Consider the following 22,065-nt stretch of genomic DNA (forward strand, 5'->3'; position numbering starts at 1 on the left):
TTTTGCATCAATGTTCATTAGGGAGATTGGTATATTATTTTATTTTTCTGTTTTCGTCCTAGTTGGTTTAGGTATCAATACCATGTCTAATACTTATTTGGTAGGACTTTCATTCCCTATTTTTTCAAATAGTTTATATAGCATTGGAGTTAATTGTTCTTTAAATGTTTGGTAGAATTCACATGTAAATCCATCTGGTCCTGGGGATTTTTTTAGGGAGTTAATTAATAGCTTGTTCTATTTCTTTTTCTAAAATGGGACTATTTAACAAATTTACTTCTTCCTCTGTTAATCTGGGCAACCTATATTTTTGAAGGTATTCATCCATTTCATTTTAGTTATCAAATATATTGGCATAAAGTTGAGCAAAGCAGCTCCTAATTATTGCTCTAATTTCCTCTTCATTTGTGGAAAGTTCTCCCTTTTCATTTTTAAGACTAACAATTTGATTTTCCTCTTTCCTTTTTCTAATAAAATTTACCAAGGGTTTATCTATTTTGTTGGTTTTTTCCCATAGAACCAACTCTTAGTTTTATTTATTAATGCAATGATTTTTTTTACTTTCAATTTTATTAATCTCTCCTTTTATTTTAAGAATTTCAGGTTTAGTGTTTGATATGGGGTTTTTAATTTGCTCTTTTTCTAGCTTTTTTAGTTGCAAGCCTAATTCATTGATTTTCTCTTTTTCTATTTTATGCAAGTAGCCCTCTCAAGAAATAAAATTTCCCTTTATTACCACTTTGGCTGCATCCCACACATTTTGGTATGTCTTCTCATTATTGTCATTCTCTTGGGTGAACTTATTGTGTCTATGATTTGCCGTTTCACCCATTCATTCTTTAGGATGAGATTATTTGGTTTCCGATTACTTTTTGGTCTATTTTCCCCTAGCTTTTTATTGAATGTAATTTTTATTGCATTGTGATCTGAAAAGGATGCATTTACTATTTCTGCCTCTCTGCATTTGAATTTGAGGTCTTTATGTCCTAATATATAGTTAATTTTTGTATAGGTTCCATGAACTGCTGAGAAGAAAGTGTAGTCCTTTCTGTCTCCATTTAGTTTTCTCCAAGGATCTATCATACTTAACTTTTCTAGTGTTTTATTTACCTCTTTAACTGTCTTGTTTTGATTTATCTAGTTATAAGAATGCAAGGTTGAGATGTCCCACTATTATTATAGTTTTGCTGTCTATTTCTTCTTGCAGCTCTCTTAATTTCTCTTTTAGGAATTTAGATTCTCTTCCACTTAGTGCATATATGTTTAGTATTGATATTGCTTCATTATCTATGCTGCCCTTTAGCAAGATATAGTGCCCTTCCTTATCTCTTTTAATTAGATTAATTTTTGCTTTTGCTTGATCTGAGATCAGGATGGTTACCCCTGTGTTTTTGACTTCACCTGAAACATAGTAGATTCTGCTCTAGGCTTTTACCTTTAGTCTGTATGTATCACTCTGCTTCAAGTATGTTTCCTATAAACAGCATATTTTTAGGATTCTGGCTTTTGATCTAGTTTGTTATCCACCTCTGCTTTATGGGGGAGTTTATCCCATTCACATTTATAGTTAAAATTACTAATTCTGTATTTCTTGCCATCTTGTTAATCCCAAATTATGCTTTTCTCTTTCCTTTTCTTCTTATTCGCCCTCCCCTCCCATTCTCCCCCTACCCCCCGCCCCGCCCAGTATTATACTTGAGTAGCTCCTCCTTCTTAGGACCACCCTTCTCTCTTGAGTTTTGCCTACATTGGGGTTTACAGAGTTGAAGCCATCACTTTTTCTGTGGACTACTGGCTTGGGTATTGTGACCTGGGAACTTTGTGTTTCAAGGGCTATTCTTTCTGCATTATAGCTCCTCCTTATGGCATCTCACCTAGTACATAAATAAATGTGCAATGTATCCTCTCCCCCTTTTATTTCATTTTAAAGTCCTTTGGATTAGATTTGCAAGACACTAAGCAATTGTATTCCTTTTTTTTTACCCCCTAAGGCATTTGGGGCTAAGTGACTTGCCCAGGGTCACACAATAAGCAATTGTATTCTTACCAACCTTCACTGAGCACATTGCATCCTTGGATAAGAGTATGTCATTCCTATCTTTTCTTTTTTTAATTGAATTCTTTTCCTTCAAAAATTAATTTCTTTACTCTCCCTCCTTCCTTAAGATCCCTCCATCCCCCTTAGATTCCCTTCCCTTTTATTAAACCTTTCCCTTACAATTTTTGTATTCCCTTCTATTTAGCCTACCTTCCCTTTTCACTTTTCCCCTCCCACTTTTCAATGAGGGGAGAGAAGTTTCTCTGTAAACCAAATATGTCTAATATTTTCTCTTTGAGCCAATTCTGATGAGAGTAAGATTGACACTATGATCATCCCCCTCCCTTCTTTCCCTCAGATATAATAGGTTTCCTTTGCCTCTTTGTGAGATGTAGTACCTTCACTTTTCCCTTTTTCTGGTACAATTTCCTTTCCACCTCTAGATCCTTTTTTTTTTTTATAGTATAACAGTAAACCAAATTATACATATATTCTTCATGTATAATCATGACAGAAATACAGTTCTCAAAAGTTCTTTTTACCTTTTTATGCTTCTCTTGAGTCCTATATTTGGAGGTCAAACTTTTTGTTTAGTTCTAGTTTTTTCGTTAGAAATAAAGGGAATTCACCTATTTCATTGAATGTCCATTTTCTTTCCTGGAAGAAAATGCTCAGTTTGTCTGGATTGTTTATTCTTGGTTGCATTCCAAGTTCCTTTGCCTTTCGGAATATCAGATTCCAGGCCTTTAGATCCTTTAATGTAGAAGCTGCTAGATCCTGAGTTATCCTTATTGTGGTTCCTTGGTATTTGAATTGCTTTTTTTTTTCTGATTTCTTGTAGTATTTTTATCTTTGTCTGATATTTCTGGAATTTAGCCACAATATTTCTTGGAATTTTAATTTTGGGATCTCTTTCTTTAGGTGATCGATGAATTCTTTCAGTGTTTATTTTAGCTTCTGATTCTATGACATCTGGGCAGTTCTCTTTGATGATTTCTTGAAAAATATAGTGTCTAGGCTCTTTTTTTTCCATCATGTATTTCAGGGAGTCCAATAATCCTTAGATTGTCTCTCCTAGATCTATTTTCCACGTCAGTTGTTTTCCTCATTAGGTATTTTTTCTATTTTTTCTTTTTCCTTTTTTTTTTTTTTTTTTTTTTTTTGATTTTGCATGACTGAATCTCATTCATTGCCTTATTGAGTCATTCATTTCTATTTATTCAATTCTGAATTTTAGTGTGTTATTTTCTTCATTTACTTTTTTAAAAATTTCTTTTTGTATTTGTCCAATTTGAATGAGTTGTTTTGTTCTACAGAATTTTTTTCCATTTCACCAATTGTGTTTTTTTCTTTTCTTTCTTTCTTTCTTTCTTTTTTTTTTTAATAATAGTTTTTATTTACTAGATATATGCATGGGTAATTTTACAACATTGACAATTGCCAAACCTTTCGTTCTAATTTTTCCCCTCCTTTCCCCCACTTACTCCCCCAGATGGCAGGTTGACCAATATATGTTAAATATATTAAAGTATAAATTAAATACAATATATGTATACATGTCCAAACAGTTGTTTTGCTATACAAAAAGAATTGGACTTTGAAATAGTGTATCATTAGCCTGTGAAGGAAATCCAAAATGCAGGCGGACAAAAATAGAGGTATTGGGAATTTTATGTAGTGGTTCATAGTCATCTCCCAGAGTTCTTTTGATGGGTGTAGCTAGTTCAGTTCATTACTGCTCTATTGGAACTGATTTGGTTCATCTCATTGTTGAAAATGGCCACATCCATCAGAATTGATCATCATACAGTATTGTTGTTGAAGTATACAATGATGTCCTGGTCCTGCTCATTTCACTCAGCATCAGTTCATGTAAGTCTCTCCAGGCCTTTCTGAAATCATCCTGTTGGTCATTTCTTACAGAACAATAATATTCCATAATATTCATATACCACAATTTATTCAGCCATTCTCCAATTGATGGGCATCCACGTAGTTTCCAGTTCCTGGCGACTACAAAGAAGGCTGCCACAAACATTCTTGAACATACAGGCCCCTTTTCCTTCTTTAAGTTTTCTTTGGGATATAAGCCCAGTAGTAACACTGCTGGGTCAAAGCGTATGCACACCAGTTCTGTTTTTTAAGAAGTTATTTTCTTTTTCCATTTCACAAATTTTTTTTTAAGTTATTTTCTTTTTTTTGTTTCACAAATTCTGTTTTTCTGGGAGTTGCTTTCTTTTTCCAGTTTATCAAATTTTTATCTTCTAATGAATTATATGCTTTTTCCATTTCACTGTCTATTTTGTGTTGCCTTTTCCAAACTCTCTTGCAAGGCTTTCATTTCCTTTCCCCATTTTTCTTCTATCTTTCTTTTAAGATCCTTTTAAAATTCTTCTTGTAGAGCCTTGTGTGATGGACCAGGTTATTTCACCTTTTGGAGCTTCATCTGGAGACAATCTGTCTTTAGTCTCCTCAGGGTTTGAAATTTGTTCTTCTCTTTTGCCATAAAAGTTGTCAATTGTTAGAGTACTCTTTACTTTTTTATTCCCTTTTTTTTTTTTTTTAAGTTAAGTTAAGGTCTGCCTTTAGGGCGGGAGAGGTTTTCCAAGGACCACAGCTGCACTGGGTCAGTGCTGATTCACTCCTGGTACTGGCTCTGCCACATGGAGTCTGTAGCAATGCCCCGGGCTCTGTTCTGTCTGCTCTGGTGTTTCTGGTCAGAACCTGCTCAGCCACTCTGAGACTGCACTTTTCCTGCACTCTAAGCTGTCTGTGCTGGTGTTTGTGGTCAGCTGTATGTGCTCCGCTGCCTCTCTCCCATTTATGAGTGAAAAAGACCTTTTCTGATATCTTTCCTCCCATAAATTCTCTGCCCCAAGACTCTGAGCTGTCTGTGCTGGCATTTGTACTAGTTGCCCTTGATGCCTCCCTCCCTTTTCCAGTTGAAACAGACCTTTTTTGACAATCTTTGAAATTATCTTCTGCTGATAATTTGTTGCAATACCAATATTTGTGGGTTCTGCCCATCCAGAGCTAATTCAGAGTCTGGATTTCATAATTATTGTGAGGACGTTGTAAATAAAGAAGGTCAGAAAGAAAGGTGTGTCATCTCTGCCATCTTGGCTACACTCCCAGAAGTCCCACCATAGACCTGCTGACCTTGTAAGTTATCTTCAGCTGGAAAATATTCTACTCTTTCTTTTTGTGTGTTCTGAGGCTCTAAAATTTGTTTAGAGTCATTATTTAAAGGAATTTAGAGTGGTTTGGGGGAGAAGTTGGGCAAGTTCCTGCCTTTATTCTGCCATCTTTGTTCTGCCTCCAGAAAATGACTTTGAAAATTAGAATTGGGTAAGGGGAAGCCAAAAAATAATCAGAGACCAAGAAATAATAAAACAAAATGTAAGAAATAAAAGTAAAAGAAGAGAATATGAAGCATCTCATGAAAAATACAAGAGATGTGGAGAACAGGTCAAGAAGAGAAAATATAAGAATAATTAGATGACCTGAAAACTACGACCAAAATAAAATCTTGGTACAATCACACAAGAAATGATCAAAGAAAATTTCCCTGGAATATTGGAACAAGAGGGGAAAGTAGAAATAGAAAAAAAAAATCTACTGATCAGCACCTGAAAGAGATATCCTATAAGAAAAACCCATAGGAGTATTATTACTAAATTTTAAAATGGCCAGATCAGACTACAGCAGCACCAAAAAGAAACCAAACCAATTCAGATTTGGTGGAGTCATTGTTAGAATCCTAAATGACCTATTAGCAGCTATAATAAAAGGCCACAGGTCCTGGAATACTATAGGTATGGAAGATCAAAAAAAGCAGGATTCTAGCCAAAAATATTGTATCCAGGAATATTAAGTATAATCCTGAAAGGTAAAAAAATTGATCTTCAGTGAATTGCTGAGATTTAGAGGATTTTGTGGCAAAATAACAACTTAAGGACAAAAGAAAATTTGACATACAAGAACCAAGAGAAATATCAGATAATTATTAAAGACTGGTTCAAGAGATTCAATAAGAACAAACTATGTTTATTTATGGAAATGTAAATCATGTCTAAGATTGTCAGTAATTGGGTACTTCAAAAGAAAGATTGGAGTAAAGCTGGGTATAATGTGATTCTAAAAAACAAAACCATATAAGAAGAAATAAAAACACTAATTATGAAAGGTATGAGAGCAAGAATTGATACAGAGGAATTAGATAGAGAGGGATGTTGCTAATGGGTTAAAAAGAGAACAATACATATATATATATATATGGAAGAGTATAAAACTTCAAAATTTATTAAGAAATATGTGGGGGAAGGAATAGGATAAGATGGAATATATATAGAAGGGTGTGTAGATTAAAGGGAATGGGATAAAGAGGGGAGGAAAGAATTGGGGAGAAGATAAGTGAGGAATCATAGGGAGTGGATAAAGGTTAAGTAATAAGGCAAAATGGGGATAGAAGTAGAAGAATTAGCTGGAATAGGAAACACAGTAATGATCAGGAGTAGAATTTATTGGAAAAAAACAAGTAGGGGTAGTTATCATCTCAGGTAAACTCAATGTTAAAAATTTTCAGTCAAATATCTATGTTATATGTCTGCCTTATTAATACATTTTAGTCTATTTAAAATAACTAGATAATATAAGATTGGAATGCTATAGCACAGAACATGATAAATTTGTGGATTTAGAAAAATATGGACAGACTTGGACCTAAGAGGGATGATATTACCTATCTTCAGAGGAACAGAGGATAAATTAGTATAGAACAATCTTACATAGATGGATATGAATGTGTGTGTGTGTATGTGTGTATGATCATAGGAATTTTTGTATGGGTGTATATGTGTGTGTGTGTGTGTGTGTGTGTGTGTGTGTGTAATCAATATCTATCTATCTGCTTATTTGTGACCTGCTTGGGGGAGGTGGAAAGAATAAAGTAAAAACTGTTTAGTAGAGAACAAAAGAAAATCTACAAGGAAGCAAAGAAACAACGGACAGTTCCAAATCCAATGTGTTCATTATATATGCTTTCTTAAAGTGGACATTTATTGTTACATATTTTGAATCCTCTCATGTTCTGTTGTGCACATTTTTTCTTTTTTTATGATTTTTGCCTTTTACTATTTTTTAATTTAAGTTTTAAGTAAACACATTAAAAATTATACTTTATGCTATATTAAATTATTTGGCCAATGGGCTTTTTTTTTCTTCTTTTTTTTTTTTTTTACTACTTTTATTGAAGCAGGAAAAGAATAGTAAGAAGATTGGATTCCTTTGCACTGAACAGGATAAGCAGAAGCTCTGATAGCTAAGGTGGAATTTATTTGGAGATAGAAACAAACACTTTTCTTTGGTCTAAAGTTTGTCAAATTAAGATTGGTTTTTGGTTTGTGTTTGTATTTTGATTTTTTTCTTTAAAAAAAAAAAAAAAAAAAAGTCCAGACTCAAGATAATCTAAATTAACCTGACCTAAATTGTGAGACAAGTAATTAATGTTTAGGTAGTTAAAGTGATGTTAAGTATAACATATTCTTTTTTAACCTCCTCATCCCTGTGATACTGGATTCCTAGCTGCTGAAGAGCAAACACCCTTCCTTTTCCAGTTGCTGGTTATCTAAATCCCATCTATCTCATTTTTACACATTCTCTCATATCCTTGACTTACTGACCTTGGTGAATAATTGACAATACTATCTGCCTGTTGAACACTTCTAAACTATTCCCCCACCAGTATCACTCAGACAAAATTTTGCTGTCTGAGATTTCACACTATCCAAATTTATTCTCCATTCCAGATTCTAAGTTAGCTCCTGAATATTCTCCCTCTTTCATTTTCTACCATAAGTCCTTTCCTAATACTAGGGGATTTCTAACATACATATTGATATTCCTTCTAATAGCCTAAGTCCCCAACTTATTAATCTATTCAGTTCCAAAGATCTACTCCTCCACTCCACTTCAATTATACGCAGGAATGGTTACCATTTGTCCAGTAACAAGAACTCTGAAATTTCTTTAAACAATCATACTCTTTTATCCACCCATCATTCTTTTATGACTCTAAGCCCTGTTCTTTATTCTCAGTATTTTCCAGGCATTGAACTGTCTGTATTCTCATCCTTTCCCATTTCTGTAGTCTCAGATTCATTGGTCCCTCTGCCTATCATCTAACACACCTTACCTTTTACCTCTGCCTTGAATAATAGCTACTATTTACTTTATATATTCCTCCTGAATAGAGCCTCAGGTCACAAAACTGCTAATTGGGTCCATTACACATTTATTCTTTTAAAGTAAAGCTCTTAGTGCTATTTTTTATTTTAATGTCATCTAGTGTCATCATGCTATTTTAATGTCATCTAAATTTCTCTGTATATTCCTACCTCTCCCTCAAAAGAATCATCTCTTATAACAAAGAATTTTCAGAAAGAAAAAGAGGAGGAAGAGAAAATCAGCAAAATCAATCACTTGGGGATAAATACAAAATTACATGATTTTTCCCATCCATAGACCCAGTCACTTCACCCCAACCTCACTATTCCTACAAAAGAGTTGGGAAGGTGTCTTTTCATTCTTTTCTTTGGGGCTAAGATTGTGTTTTGTAATTCAGCAGCGTCCACTTTCAGTTTTTTGTTATTTTTCAGTCCATTTTACAATGTTGTAAACAAGGATCTGGAGTAATTTAGTAAATCGGTCAATAAACAGTTTTTAAGCACTACTGCTACTAGCACTGTGCTAAGTGCCAGGGCTATGAAAAAGGCAAAAGACAGTTCCTCAAGGAACTTACTCTCTAATGGAGGAGACAACATGCAGACAACTATATACAAAGCAAAAGCTATAGAGAGTAAATGGGAAACGATTAATAAGAGGGAACTGCAATTAAGAGGGCTTGGGGGAGGCTTAAAGGAAGCCAGGAAAATTTATAGGAATTGGAATGAAGGAAGAAGAGCATTTAAAGCAGGGGAGACAGCCTGGAGCAGAGATACAGAATGTGTTATTCATGGAACATCCAAGAGGCCAATGTCACTGGTTCAGAGAAAGCCTGGAAAGTTTGGGTTGTTAGGTTACATAGGTCTTTGAATGTGAAACAGGGCATCTTTTGAATTGCAATAGGGAGCCCCTGGAATTCATTAAGTGAGTAGAGAGCACATATATGTGCTTTAGAAAAATCACTTTTGTAGTTGAATAGAGCCCAACTTCTTAAACTGTGGGGATTGTGAAATTATGTTTTATTATCAGTAACTTTTGATTTGCATACCTATTTTATATACTTGGGGTCACATAAAATTTCTCAGGCAAAAGGGGTTGTGAGAAGAAAAAGTTTAAGAAGCCCTTGGAGTAGACAATGAGAGGCAGATCCCTCTATAGAGGATATTGCTGTCATTCATACATGAGGATATGAGGGCCTGGTCTAGCATGGTGGCAGTGTTGGAGAGGGGGAGCAGGAGACATATTCCAGATGTATTACCAAGTGAAATCCACAGGTGAGAGTTCGAGCACTCTAGGATGGTTTATCCTCTGCTGTAACAGGGAAGGTAGTTGGTTGGGTAGTGTTTAAAGCAAGTCCTTTCTTTAACTTAACTGCTTAGCATTCCAACTCGACTGGCCAACTCCTTATCCCTCTTTCATAAAATGAAGAGGATTATATTTAATATTATATTATACTCCACAAGATTATTGTGAGGATTGAATGAGATAAGGAAGCATTTTGCATACCTTAAAGCACATATAAAAATGTACATAAAATATAGCCAGTAATCTGTGGCTACTACCATTTTACCTATAAGATTAAAACTGGAGGAAATTCCTAAATCTTCTACCTTAGGTAAGGTTCTTTTTGTACTACTTTTTGTAATATAAATAATTTATAATGTTACTGTCATACCCCCTAAATTTTCTAATAATGTACTTTAGGATAGTGTCCTAGACTTCAATGGAACAATATTATAGATATTTATCTCCATTGACACTTATCTCCATTGAAAGAGATAAAAAGCACCCTTGATTGGTGATGGGAATTTTATTGCCTTTTTTTGGCTTGTTTTAATTCAAACCTTTCGTTTTTAATGTTTGGGAAACTGTAATGTAGAGGAAATAGCTTGGCTATTTTTATATACTTCAAGTTCACAAACCACAAAAACAGTTGTAAATGTGGTAATCACCCCCAGGGAAAAATCACATGAATAAAACTAAACTAGTTCTGGAAGTTAGAGTTAATAGACAGGTGACTCTCAAACTCTTTCCAATTGTGGAAGCCTTTGTTTTAAACAAAACTTTGTTGTAATGCTTAGAATAAAATCTTTTAACATGATTTTAAAATTGCCTACTACTAATGATATCAAATAACAGTTAGACTTATTAATCTAAAAGAGTAATATTTAAAAAATTTTTTTGAATATTTTAATATGTTATTTTAGAAATATTTAATACAACTTACTTGGAGACATGGGTATAATAGTCATCAATAAGTATTTTATAATAAAGAACAATATTCAGTTATAGAATAAATGGAGAATTGAAGGAATCTTAGGGATCATTTAGTTCAACCTTGGAACTAGACAACTTAAAAAGAAATGGTACTATTAAGTAGAGTGAATGAAATATACTACTTATAAATATAAATTAGGGATGTTATATTTACATTTTTCCTATATTAAGGATTTGTTTTTTTAACTAGGTTTGTAGACCTTGGTTATTTACATTTTTCTTATCTTTTCAAACTCCTGGTTATTTTATATAATGGATATTATAAGAAATTTATAGCATTGCGGGTAGTCCCATCATGTAATCAATTTTAATTGAGCCACATTGACAGCTAGGGGAGATAGGCTTCTTTGTGGCCTGCTTCCAGAGTTGAGAAATACTGATAGAGGCCAACCATTTATTTTACAGATGAGAAAGCCAAAATCTCTCAAAGTCTCTTCCAAAATTGCACAGGTCTTGATCAAACTGTTACAAATGAACAAATAATTATGACAAGGTGGCCTGTGGAAAGTTCCTTTTGGCTATGAGAATGTCATTCTGTGAAATACTGGCTTTTAGTTGTTATCTGGAAGATTTTAGTCTAGTGGGGAATTGTAGGATATCTACATAAACAAAGTAAGTGAATAGGTTGATTAGATCTTAGATCCCTAAGAGAATTGCGGAGTGGAAAGAGTGATTACTCAGGGAAAGCTAATATTCATTTCTGCTTGTCCAGAAACCCTGAGGCTCTTTACTCACAGCTATATTCATTTTTTTTTTTTTTTTTTCTTTTCTGGAGTAGTTAAAAGAGGCTATTTTTTGCCTCAGTTGCTATCTAGTCTCAGTTACTGAATGAGTGTGGCCTCAATCTGAGACCCCTTAAAGACCTTAGCTTACTGCAGAACAGTTCCTTTTCAAGTTGTTCTTTCATGTCCCCCAATAATTTCCAGCTTCTAGAAGGATAGAAGCAGCATCTTTGTTTTCTGGTTTAATTCTATTAGCCTTGGCAAGTGTGTAAAGCGATAAGCTGCCTTTGCATAGAATTCCTTGCTTCCTGAGGAGTAGCACTGATGGTTTTAATTACATCCCCATCCAATTTGTCTCTCCCTGAGTAAAGGTTGTCAGCTTCCTGTCAACTCCAAAGATAGATTGGCACTGCTCTGCTGCTCGGGGATACTGTGCCATTTGCAGCATTAGCTCAGAATTGATGTTATAGGTGTATCACAGTACAAGCTAAACAGTCTTCAACTAAGTAAAGTACTTTGGGAGATAGAAAAGGAATTAAAAATGTCTCATGGTGATAAAGTCACTTGTATGTATTTATATTCATTCTTTATTTTCTTCTTTTTCTCTTTGACTTTTTCCCTCTTCCCCCTCAATCTCCTTTTCTTCCTCCTTCATTCTCTCTTCCTTCTGTTTCTCCTGTCATTGAATCAGCTATACTTCTGATAAATTTTGCAAAAATTATTGCTTCACAATACAATGAGAAAATCAAAGTGTAGGAAAAAAATCAGTGACTATCTAGCTGGACACACTCTCTATCCAATGTATCAATAATCATTATTATCATTTTAGAAGGGACAATTTATGTCTTACTTAAATTCTTTCAGTGACAGGGAACATTTTGTTTCATAAGTCAGCTCATTCTCTTTGCAGACAACTTGAAACCTGCCTCCTTGCAATTTTCAGTCATTGTTCCTGGTCTTGACCTCAAAGGCCAAGCAGAACAAATTTAGTCCCTTTTCTATACAATAGTCCGGCAAATATTTGAAGACAGTAATCTTTCCTTCTTTTTCACTCAGCCTAATTAAAACATCCCTAATTCCTTTAATCAACATGTACTAAGACATGGTTTCTAGCCCTACACCATATTATTTGCCATCTTATGGAGATACATATTGGAAAAGATATTAATAGATTGAAGTAATTCCCAGAGCTGAGCAGACTTTTCCAGCTGCTGCTTGATTAGAGCAAAGCACTGTAGGATCATTATGGATACTATATTTCTATTAATCCACACTGTGATTGTATTAGTTTTTTGAGTTGCCATCTCATACTCCTAGTTTATTATATATTTTACCCACTGAAGCCTCTAGATCTTTTTCACTTGAGTTGCTCTCTGTGGACATGTCTCTTCTGTAATAAGACATCTTTTTAACCTAAGTGCATAACTTTATGTTTCCATTAAATGTCAACTGCACCAAGCAAGAGGATTTGCTATTGAAAAAAAAAAAAAAAAAAAGACCTTAGCTTAAAAAAGGCCAAGGTATCTCCCATTGATTCCAGTCCCTGATTTAGATTTAAAGAGTTGGATGCTCCAATCTCTGTATCAAGTTCCTGTGAGCAAAAAAAAGTTACCATTTCTGTAGATTACCCCAATTTCTGTACCAGTGCCATTGTTGTGCAACAGTTCCCTTTTAATGTCCTAACCCAGTTTCCCTAATTGTAATTCAATTACTCTGCCTCAGGTTAAAACCATTCCCTCTTAATGTTAAGATAAAGGTTTTATATCTTAGACCTTAGGCTATATTTATTCCTTCTCAATGTTTGATGGGATAAAGGTCTTTATCCATTTTAGACGTCCTTAGAATATCTGGAACCTCTCTAGTGCCTCCCTCCATTATGCCTGCCTTCATTATGTCATCCTCATTCTTGGTTCCTTCCCCCATTAGGTCATCCCCATACAGATACCTCCCCCATTATGTCATTATTCTTGTTACCCTATGAAAGAATCTTGTTATTGGACATTCAGGGCTGAATTCTTTGAGATGATAGTCTCCTTCAACACTGGGACCAAACCATGGATCCATTTGGTCCCAGTAAATCTCTCCATTTAATAAATTCTGTATTGAATACTCTCTAATCTTGCTCAGTTTCTCCGGCACTACACTATGAGCAAAAAAGTTTACTGAGTTTCTGTAGATTTGAAGGCTTCCCTATCCAGCCAGTCAGAAAAGTCCCCTCATCCCAACTACCTGGTTAGCCAACTGGAATTAATTACCACATGTCCACACAGGCTCCCTAGTCTCCCCAAAGTACTTGTCTATCATTTTCATGGATTTTCCATATATAGAAATTGCATCAGCTAGCAAGCTGATAGGATTTGTCCGTACACTAGATTCTCATTTTACTCTTAACCCTGTTTGAAAAATTTGCCTTCCTTGGCAGATGAGCAGGAGTACATTTCGAACACATCCATGTCCCCACTCCAGAAAAATCTTATATATGAGTTTCTGGGGAAGCATAAACATTAGTCTTTCATTTTCTTTTCCCAGTGCCATACAAGAAGAGTCTAAAACAGTTTGGCACAGTCTTATTTAGTCCCACATTTTCAGGTAAAAACAAAACACAATTTTCCTCAAAAACAGAGATTCAGCATTGGCCTTAATTGAAGCCAAAAAGCAGAAGGAAGGAAGAAAGGAAAGAAAGAGTGGGGAGGGAGAGACAGAGAGAGGAAGGGAGGGAAAAGAAAAGAAAATTGGCTGTCTTGGAAGGAAAATCTAGTCCCTCAGAGCTTTCCAGATGTCATGATGTTTTCCCTGTTTCAGATTTAGATTTTGATGTTGATTAGGAATCATCCTTTCACGTTTAGGTGAGAAATCAACCAGATTTGATTTGGTTCCTATAAAATGATCTCAGTCTTAGGTGTTTGAAATATCTCTCTGTCCTACTATTCTGAACTCATGATTACCTAATTGTGTTCAGTAATTGAATAACTACTAAAGAAAAAAAAAAAAAAGAAGCTTCTTGTCTAGGAAAATTTAAATCCCCCATCCCAATCCTAGAACATGTGATATTCTCTCCATCTAATATGGATGTGGTATGAACTGGAAGTCTCCCCTATGTTCCACCTTTACCCTTTCTTATTATCCTAGATGAGAACTGGGATTCCAAGACTTCATCAACACGTACAGTCGTCTAGTTGGGTCTGGACAGAATTTTCAAGTATCCCTTTCTACACAGACCATACTAGAATTTCTTTATCATAAACAATTTCCATAAATGTTCAAGCAGATTTTCTTTGGGTCCTTATTCTAAAAGGCACCCAAAAGTGGATCTTTGCCTCTTCTAGGACAGTCCAAATGCAATTGTGTACTCATCCGCCTAGACAACTAATTTCAGTTAGAAAAATGGCAAAACGAGGTCATAAGCAGCCCACAGATGAGTGACAACTCTCAAGAAAGAAACTAAGCACTCTAAGCTAAGCTTCTTAAACTTTTTCCACTAAAGACCCATTTTTGCCTAAGAAATTTCTACTCGGCCCTGGGGATATGGACATATAAAATAGGCATACAAATCTAATATTTGCTGATAATAAAATCTTAAAAAATTCATTTTATGACAATTCTTTGATATGCATATAATTTCACCATTTATTAAATATGAAAGCAACTTTGCATAATAATGAGATGGATGTGCTTATTTATTTTTATATAAAGAATCAAATCTTGATGGATATCTTTTATTGCCAAAATTTTTGCAGCTTCCACATTGTTTTGCTATGTAGGGTCTGGATCCACAGTTTAAGAAGCTTTGCTCTAAAAGCCACTAACTTGGTTTTTCCAAGTACTTCGGCAAATTCTGTGAACTTGCATGGTGTAAAGATTTCACAATAAATTAAACAGTTCAAATCTCATTTCTTTCTTATCTAGCCTAAATCTGTTTGGGGTTTATGAATTATATTTCTTTCTTGAGGACTATCCTTAACCCAAATCACTTTCCCTTTCCTTTTCCCTTTCCCTTTCCTTTTCCCTTTCCCTTTCCTTCCCTTCCTCTCCTATCTCTGTCTCTCTCTCCCCTTCCCTCCCAAAGTCACTCTTTCCTTCCTTCTCTCTGTCTCCCTCCCATGTGAAAAAAAGGCCACTCTTTGCCTCTTTCCTTTTTTGTCTACCTTTAATCACTGAATGGGTATTAGCCTCAAACTGAGACCTGTTGAAAACCCTAACTTTAAAAAGGCAAGGTCTTCTATTGCATCTATACCTGGTCACTGAACCCAGATGACCCTGGAGGGGAAATTGAGGTAGGTGACCTTGCACAGCCCTTCCTCAAACTTAGTTCACTTTCATGTCATGGCATCACCTCCCTAATGTCATGGCCACAGTTTAAGGTTTAGGCACTAGTATTCTAGTAATGCAAATGCTTCATTTCTCATATTAGACTCTATATTTATATATTTATATATAAATTATTTATATATATTTATATGGTATTTACTAAGACAGTGAATTTTAGTATTTATACACTAAATGCAGAAGTTTGATGTATTTACTTTAATAGAACTGACTCATGACGGAATATGCACCAGAAAACCGAATGTAGAATTACATTCTATTTTTTTGGAGGGGGGTTAGTTTCTCTAGTATCCCACAAATGGAAATGTCTAAAATTAAATTGAAAGTTTTAGGTGGAACTGCTGGGGTCTGTCCATGTGCCAGACTCCCATTACAAGGGAAAGATTAAGAATCAGACAGAATACAAAACCAGAGTTGAAAAGAGAAAGATGAGAGGATGGAAGATTTTTTTTTTTTTTTTAAAGATATAGAAAAGGAGTTGAGGCTTTGATTTTAGTGATGTAAGAGATGGGATCTTTTGCTACAAGGATTGAAAGTATGTTCAGTGGTGGTGATTTGAAAGTGATAAAAATAGGAAGGAATAGGTACTGTGGAGAATGGTAAGGGGATACATTCAAACAAAAGGATTATTAAATAACACTGAAAGCCCAATTGAAATTAGGGAGTTATGTATTTACAGTGGACTCAATTTCTTCATGAAACAGCAGAGAATCCTGCAATCTGAATTAGAAATAACTTCAAAGGTCATCATCTTCAACCTAAATGCAAGCAGGAAGATTATGTCCAAATATGTCTAATAAAAGGTTATTTACCCTGTTTGAACATTGAATTAAAAACCTGATGATGGGGAGTTAACAGTGTTGAACATGAGATAAAATATTGTAAATAGGGAGCAACTAAGTGGCACAGTGAATAGAGCACCAGCTCTGAAGTCAGGAGGACCTGAGTTCAAATTTGTTCTCATATATGTGTAACACTTCCTAGCTGTGTCACCCTGAGCAAGTAACTTAACCCCAATTGCTTCACGGAAAAAAAAAAAAAAAATTCTAGGTAGTAGCACGTTCACTCAAATGCTCGGCACAGGGTTCAAGCTAGTGTGGGAGAACAGCAAGAAAAATAGTTATTCTTTCCTGTTCATTATAAGAAAAAGAAATTATCTTAAGTTATACACTAAGTATAGCCAAACTATGCAAGTTCTAAATACCAAATTTTAATACTGTGGATTTTAAAATACCATATTTGAAGGAGTTATTTCTAAAGAAAGACAATCATTTCAATTATACTCAAAAAAGCAATTTTTGTCTTGGAATTCATTTAAGTAAGTACTGTTAACTTTAGAGCAAAATGTATACATGTTTTCATGCCTTCAAGAAAGAGGAAAAACATTGTAAAGAAAAGGAGAACTGAATGAAGGGGAACAGATGATAGAAAATGAAATTATTTCAGAAGTCTAAGAAGACTTTTTTAATGCAAAAACACTATTTTGCATAATAGTTTGCTTTGAACTCAGAATCTTGAAGGAGAAAAAGCTGAAGCATAGTGAGGTCTCTTGGAAAAACAATTAAGAGCTTGAAAAAAGTTTTTACTGCTTTTTTTCTATATGGTGATAAAAGGGGAAAGGATTGGAAATTTTTAAAATTAAAAAGTTGTTCCTACTGGGAAACTGGGTTATTTTGTTCTAGATCCAATTTGACACACTTGGCTGTGGTAATTAGATAGTGACATACAAACAAAATTAACAGGTCTCATTGAAAAGAACAAACCAGGTGTTACAGAAAGTTGTGAAGAACTCTTTGAATCTTCTAGACTCTCTGAACTGAGGACATTGGTGTAGCTGTAGCTCATATAAACATATAAAAGCAGGATCAGTCAAGTGGCAGCCAAGTAGCATGATTGAGATTCATGTAAAAATATTAATTTAATAAAGGCAACAGGAACAATGTCTTCATGTTCATTATAAGGTTTGTGGCTAGAAATCATCACTGTATTTAGTACGATCAACAACATATTTTGTTTTTAATTAAAAGGAAAATAACATTGACTCTGTTACCGGGAGGAGAGTGTAGAAAGTTTTAGAAACAAAGTCAAAAATGTTCAGACTTTACACAAAAACTTGTTGAATGTATATCACTTAGCAGTTCAGCAGCACTAAGAGAGTGCAGACAAAAGCAACTCATCTACAAACAGTACAGAAAATGAGTCTTACATAGTGTAATTATATTCTGATTTCATTCAACTAGTTTATTATGTCAATAATAGTAAGGTCATTGGCAAAACTGACTCACCTTGTGAAAAAGCCTAAAGAAATCATCAGAATGAATGGTGACCAGCTGATATTTGGGGTTTAGTTTCTTCTAGTTGAATGTAAGCTGTGTCAGATTAATTGTTGTTTCATATTTATCCTTATGTCCCTAAGGCCTAGCTCAGTGCCTTACACATAGGAGGTATGTTATGTTGTATTGAACTTGGATTATGGAAGAAAATGCAAACACACATATCTATATCTATATCATGATTTGCAAACCTTTAGACGTGGTAGAAAGTAAGCCTTTATATTGTTTTCCCCCTCTATACCAAGGGTTAAAGCCTGAAATTTATCCTAAAGATTCTGTCCATGAATTTCAGAGTAGTTCTATAAACTTGGATGGGGAAAAAATGCCTCTTTATTTTAATTAACTCTAACTAAAATTTATCATTTCCTTTAATTGTTTACAAACATTGATGATTTACAAAAAGATTTTGTTGAAATTGTAGTCCATTTATGTTGAGAACATATAAGAGATAATGATTAATAAGGCATCCCAAATGCTAGGTATTGGATGAGAATTGCTTCCTAATATTTGTTAGTAATATTCCTCTTGAAGTGTATTGTGGGAGTTTTAAAAATGTGTTTTGGTAGAAAACTAAACTTTATTAGTTTTGGCAGAAATTCTGTGTTCTGTGGAGTTTGGGGTTTGGTTTTTTTTGTCTTGATATTGTCTTATCCCCCCCAAAATAATGTTGACCTTGTTTTTTTTTTTTTTTTTTTTTTCTTCTTTTAAAAGATAAGGCACCTTTGTCGAAGAGCCTTTTACTAGTACCGAGCGCCCTTTCAATTTTACTGGCACTGCTTTTTCAACATTATCAGAATTTCTTTGTATATAACCTACAAGCTGTAAAGAATGACTTGCAGGTAAGTTATTGATAATTTGTTTAAGACCTCCTAGAAAAGGGAATTGTGAAGGGATGATTATTTTTCAGGATTTGTTTCCTCTCCTCACTACTACTGGTACATTCACATGCATTATACAACAGGACAAACCATAATAACATGAAAAGTAGTGTATATGTCAAACCTGTCATTTTTTTAAATAATAATTTTTAAATAATATATTTTTATTTTCCAGTTTTCCCACAGTTTTTGTCAAATAATGAATTCTTATCCCAAAATTTGGGATCTTTGGGTTTGTCAAAGATTAGATTGCTATTTTTATTCACTATCTTGCCCTGTGAACCTAATCTATGCCACTGATCAACTAGTCTATTTCTTAGCCAATACCAAATGGTTTTGGTGACTGTTGCTTTATAATATAGCTTTAAATCAGGTACACTTAGACCACCTTCCTCTGACTTTTTTTTCATTAGTTCCCTTGCAATTCTCGACCTTTTATTCTTCCATATGAATTTTGTTGTTATTTTTTCTAGGTCATTAAAATAGTTTCTTGGGAGTCTGATTGGTATAGCACTAAATAAATAGATTAGTTTGGGGAGTATTGTCATCTTTATTATATTCGCTCGGCCTATCCAAGAACACTGAATGTCTTTCCAATTATTTAAATCTGACTTTATTTTTGTGGCAAGTGTTTTGTAATTTTGCTCATATAATTCCTGACTCTCCTTTGGTAGATATATTCCCAAATATTTTATACTATCGACTGTTATTTTGAATTTTTTCACAATACATGCAAACATAGTTTTTAAACATTCATCCTTGCAAAATCTTGTGTTCCAAATCTCCCTTCCCCCCCCCCCCCCCCCAGCAAGTAATCCAATATAGGTTAAATATATGCAATTCTTCTGAGGACCTCAGGTTCCTTATCTTAAGATGAGAAGACTGGATTAAATGACTTGTAATGGTCCTTTCAGAAGACACAACCTCTATTCTGATGAGCTCTGTGGCCTTTGGCAAATTGTTTACCAATTCAAGACCTTAGTTTTTTCATCTATAAAATGAGAGGACTGATAAACTGGGAAACATCCCATTAGGAGAGGTAGCATGGAGAAGAACCTCAAGATTGTGTCATATGAGAACAGTTTGAAGGAATTGGGGGCATTAGTTCTGTAATATTGGGGTTAAGTGACTTGCTCAGGGTCACATAACTAGTGAGTGTTTGAGGTTAGATTTCAACTTGGGAGGACGAGTTTTCCTGATGCCAGGCCTAGTACTCTATCCACTGTGCCACCTTGCTGCCCTGATTTTTGAATCAATGCTTAAGGTTGGATGAGCACTTGTAGGGTTTTTTTTTTTTTTGTTTGTTTGTTTTTTGTTTTTTGTTTTTTCCCCCAGTAGTGTTTAAACCAGATGGACTCTGAGATTCTGTGACTCCAAGTAATGGGTAGAAATTTGAAAGAATAAAATTAAGCCTATCCAAAAGTAGATTGGATTTTTTCTAAATTTTTGAGTATTGAATTTAAATGAAATGAAAAATATTAACTTGATGATTTACAATTAGAAGGGAAGGGAACAAGCATTTATCAAGGACCTATTTTATTCTGGATTCTGATGTAAAAGTGCTTTACAAATATTTTGCCAGTATCAGAACTGGAAAGAATATGGAACTGTAGCTTTGAAGGATGTTTCCTCTTTTAGACATGAAAATGTTAACTGCTGATGGTGTGGCACAGGTGGTTACAGGTGATGGTAAGGGCAGAGGATGATGTGTGGTTCTCAGCCATTTCTTTACCAAGTCCATACCAGGTTTGTTTACATTGTTTTCACCTAGGTGCCTTTGTGAGAAATATACTGACCTTCTCCCACATTCAAGCCACTTGAAAGTTTTTCTGTTGCTCTTTAGCTGTGCCCCCAAAAGAAAGAGAAGTTTCTTGAGGAGCTTCCATTTTGGTGGTGAATACTTTAACTGCATTTTTGATGTTGCATTTTCATTTTGAAAACAAACAAATGCTTTACAACTTAGAATTGTAGAAAATAACATAGCAATTACTTCAGTTATTATAGTCAGGAAAAACCTCTGTTCTTTGAAGAAGCCATTTTTATTTCAGAATTCATTGGTGCTCTAGCTGTGCTCTCTGTCTCTCTGTCTCTGCTCTCTCTCTCTCTCTCTCTCTCTCTCTCTCTTCTCTTTCTCTCTTTCTCAGGCTTGATGCTATTTCCCCTTTATACTTCCCCCTTTTCTAGAGTCTCCTGTATCTATCCAAGTCATCTGTGTCAAGAAACTTTCAAGTTTCTTGGCTAATTGGCCACTTCTTGATTCTTGACATATATTGTAAGCAAACCAATCACATCTGTCTGATTCCATGCCTTCCTTTGAACTGCCCTGACCTCTGAGCTGTCCTAACCCAGGGCTGCCTTTGTGAAGATATACTTAGAAGTCTCAGTGAGAACTTGGTATATGTAAAAATAAAAGCAGGGTAAGATTGATATGAGTATGATAAGTAGATTTGAGAATCGTAAGTTTTGAGTTATCACTAAGTGAAGTAGCATATAGGGAGATATTTCTAAACTCTTCTCTTGAAGATGGCTCAGGAAAGAAATCTGACAGATACCTATGAGGATCTGGTACACATTTATTTAATGTGTTATACTAGGACGGGGTATAACCATGAAGTTCTGAGCAAAGTGGTTTTTAAGCCACCATGTGAGGAAGGCAAACACACTAGAACTTAGCATCTTGTTATATGTATATTTTACATATGCATATATGTATATGTATGTTAGCAGTTGTAAAAATAGAAAAGGTTGTCTCAGGAAGAAGTACATTCTTCTTTATTAGATGTAACTGAGTAAAAACCATATAACCACTTGGCAAAGTTGCTATTTGGAAGATATGTTCAGGCACAGGTTAGATGAGCTTACTTTTTTTTTTTTTTAGTTTTTATTATAGCTTTTTGCTTACAAGATATATGCATGGGTAATTTTTTCAGCATTGATACTTGCAAAATCTTTTGTTCCAAATTTCCCCCTTCTTCCTTCCACCCCCTTCCCCAGATGGCAGATAGACTAATACATGTTAAATATATTAAAGTATAAGTTAAATACAATATATGTACATGTCCTACAGTTGTTTTGCTGCACAAGAAGAATCGGACTTTGAAATACTGTACAATTAGCCTGTAAAGGAAATCCAAAATGCAGGCGGACAAAAATAGAGGGATTGGGAATTCTATGTAGTGGTTCATAGTCATCTCCCAGAGTTCTTTTGCTGGATGTAGCTGGTTCAGTTCATTACTGTTCAGTTGGAACTGATTTATTTCATCTCATTG

At 34.6% G+C, this 22,065-nt stretch overlaps 1 protein-coding gene across 4 annotated transcripts in view; it reads left to right on the forward strand.

Annotated features, from left to right (window-relative positions):
- The window catches only part of UBAC2 (UBA domain containing 2), a 359,465-nt gene that overhangs the window by 32,078 nt on the left and 305,322 nt on the right, over positions 1-22,065 (forward strand). For all 4 annotated transcript variants that reach the window (XM_074299441.1, XM_074299439.1, XM_074299440.1 and 1 more), the window contains exon 2: positions 18,630-18,757. In XM_074299441.1, the coding sequence (XP_074155542.1) occupies positions 18,630-18,757 (128 nt within the window). The remainder of the gene's footprint in view (positions 1-18,629; positions 18,758-22,065) is intronic.

The sequence above is a fragment of the Sminthopsis crassicaudata genome, chromosome 3 (genome assembly GCF_048593235.1).
Source record: "Sminthopsis crassicaudata isolate SCR6 chromosome 3, ASM4859323v1, whole genome shotgun sequence".
Lineage (NCBI taxonomy): Eukaryota > Metazoa > Chordata > Mammalia > Dasyuromorphia > Dasyuridae > Sminthopsis > Sminthopsis crassicaudata.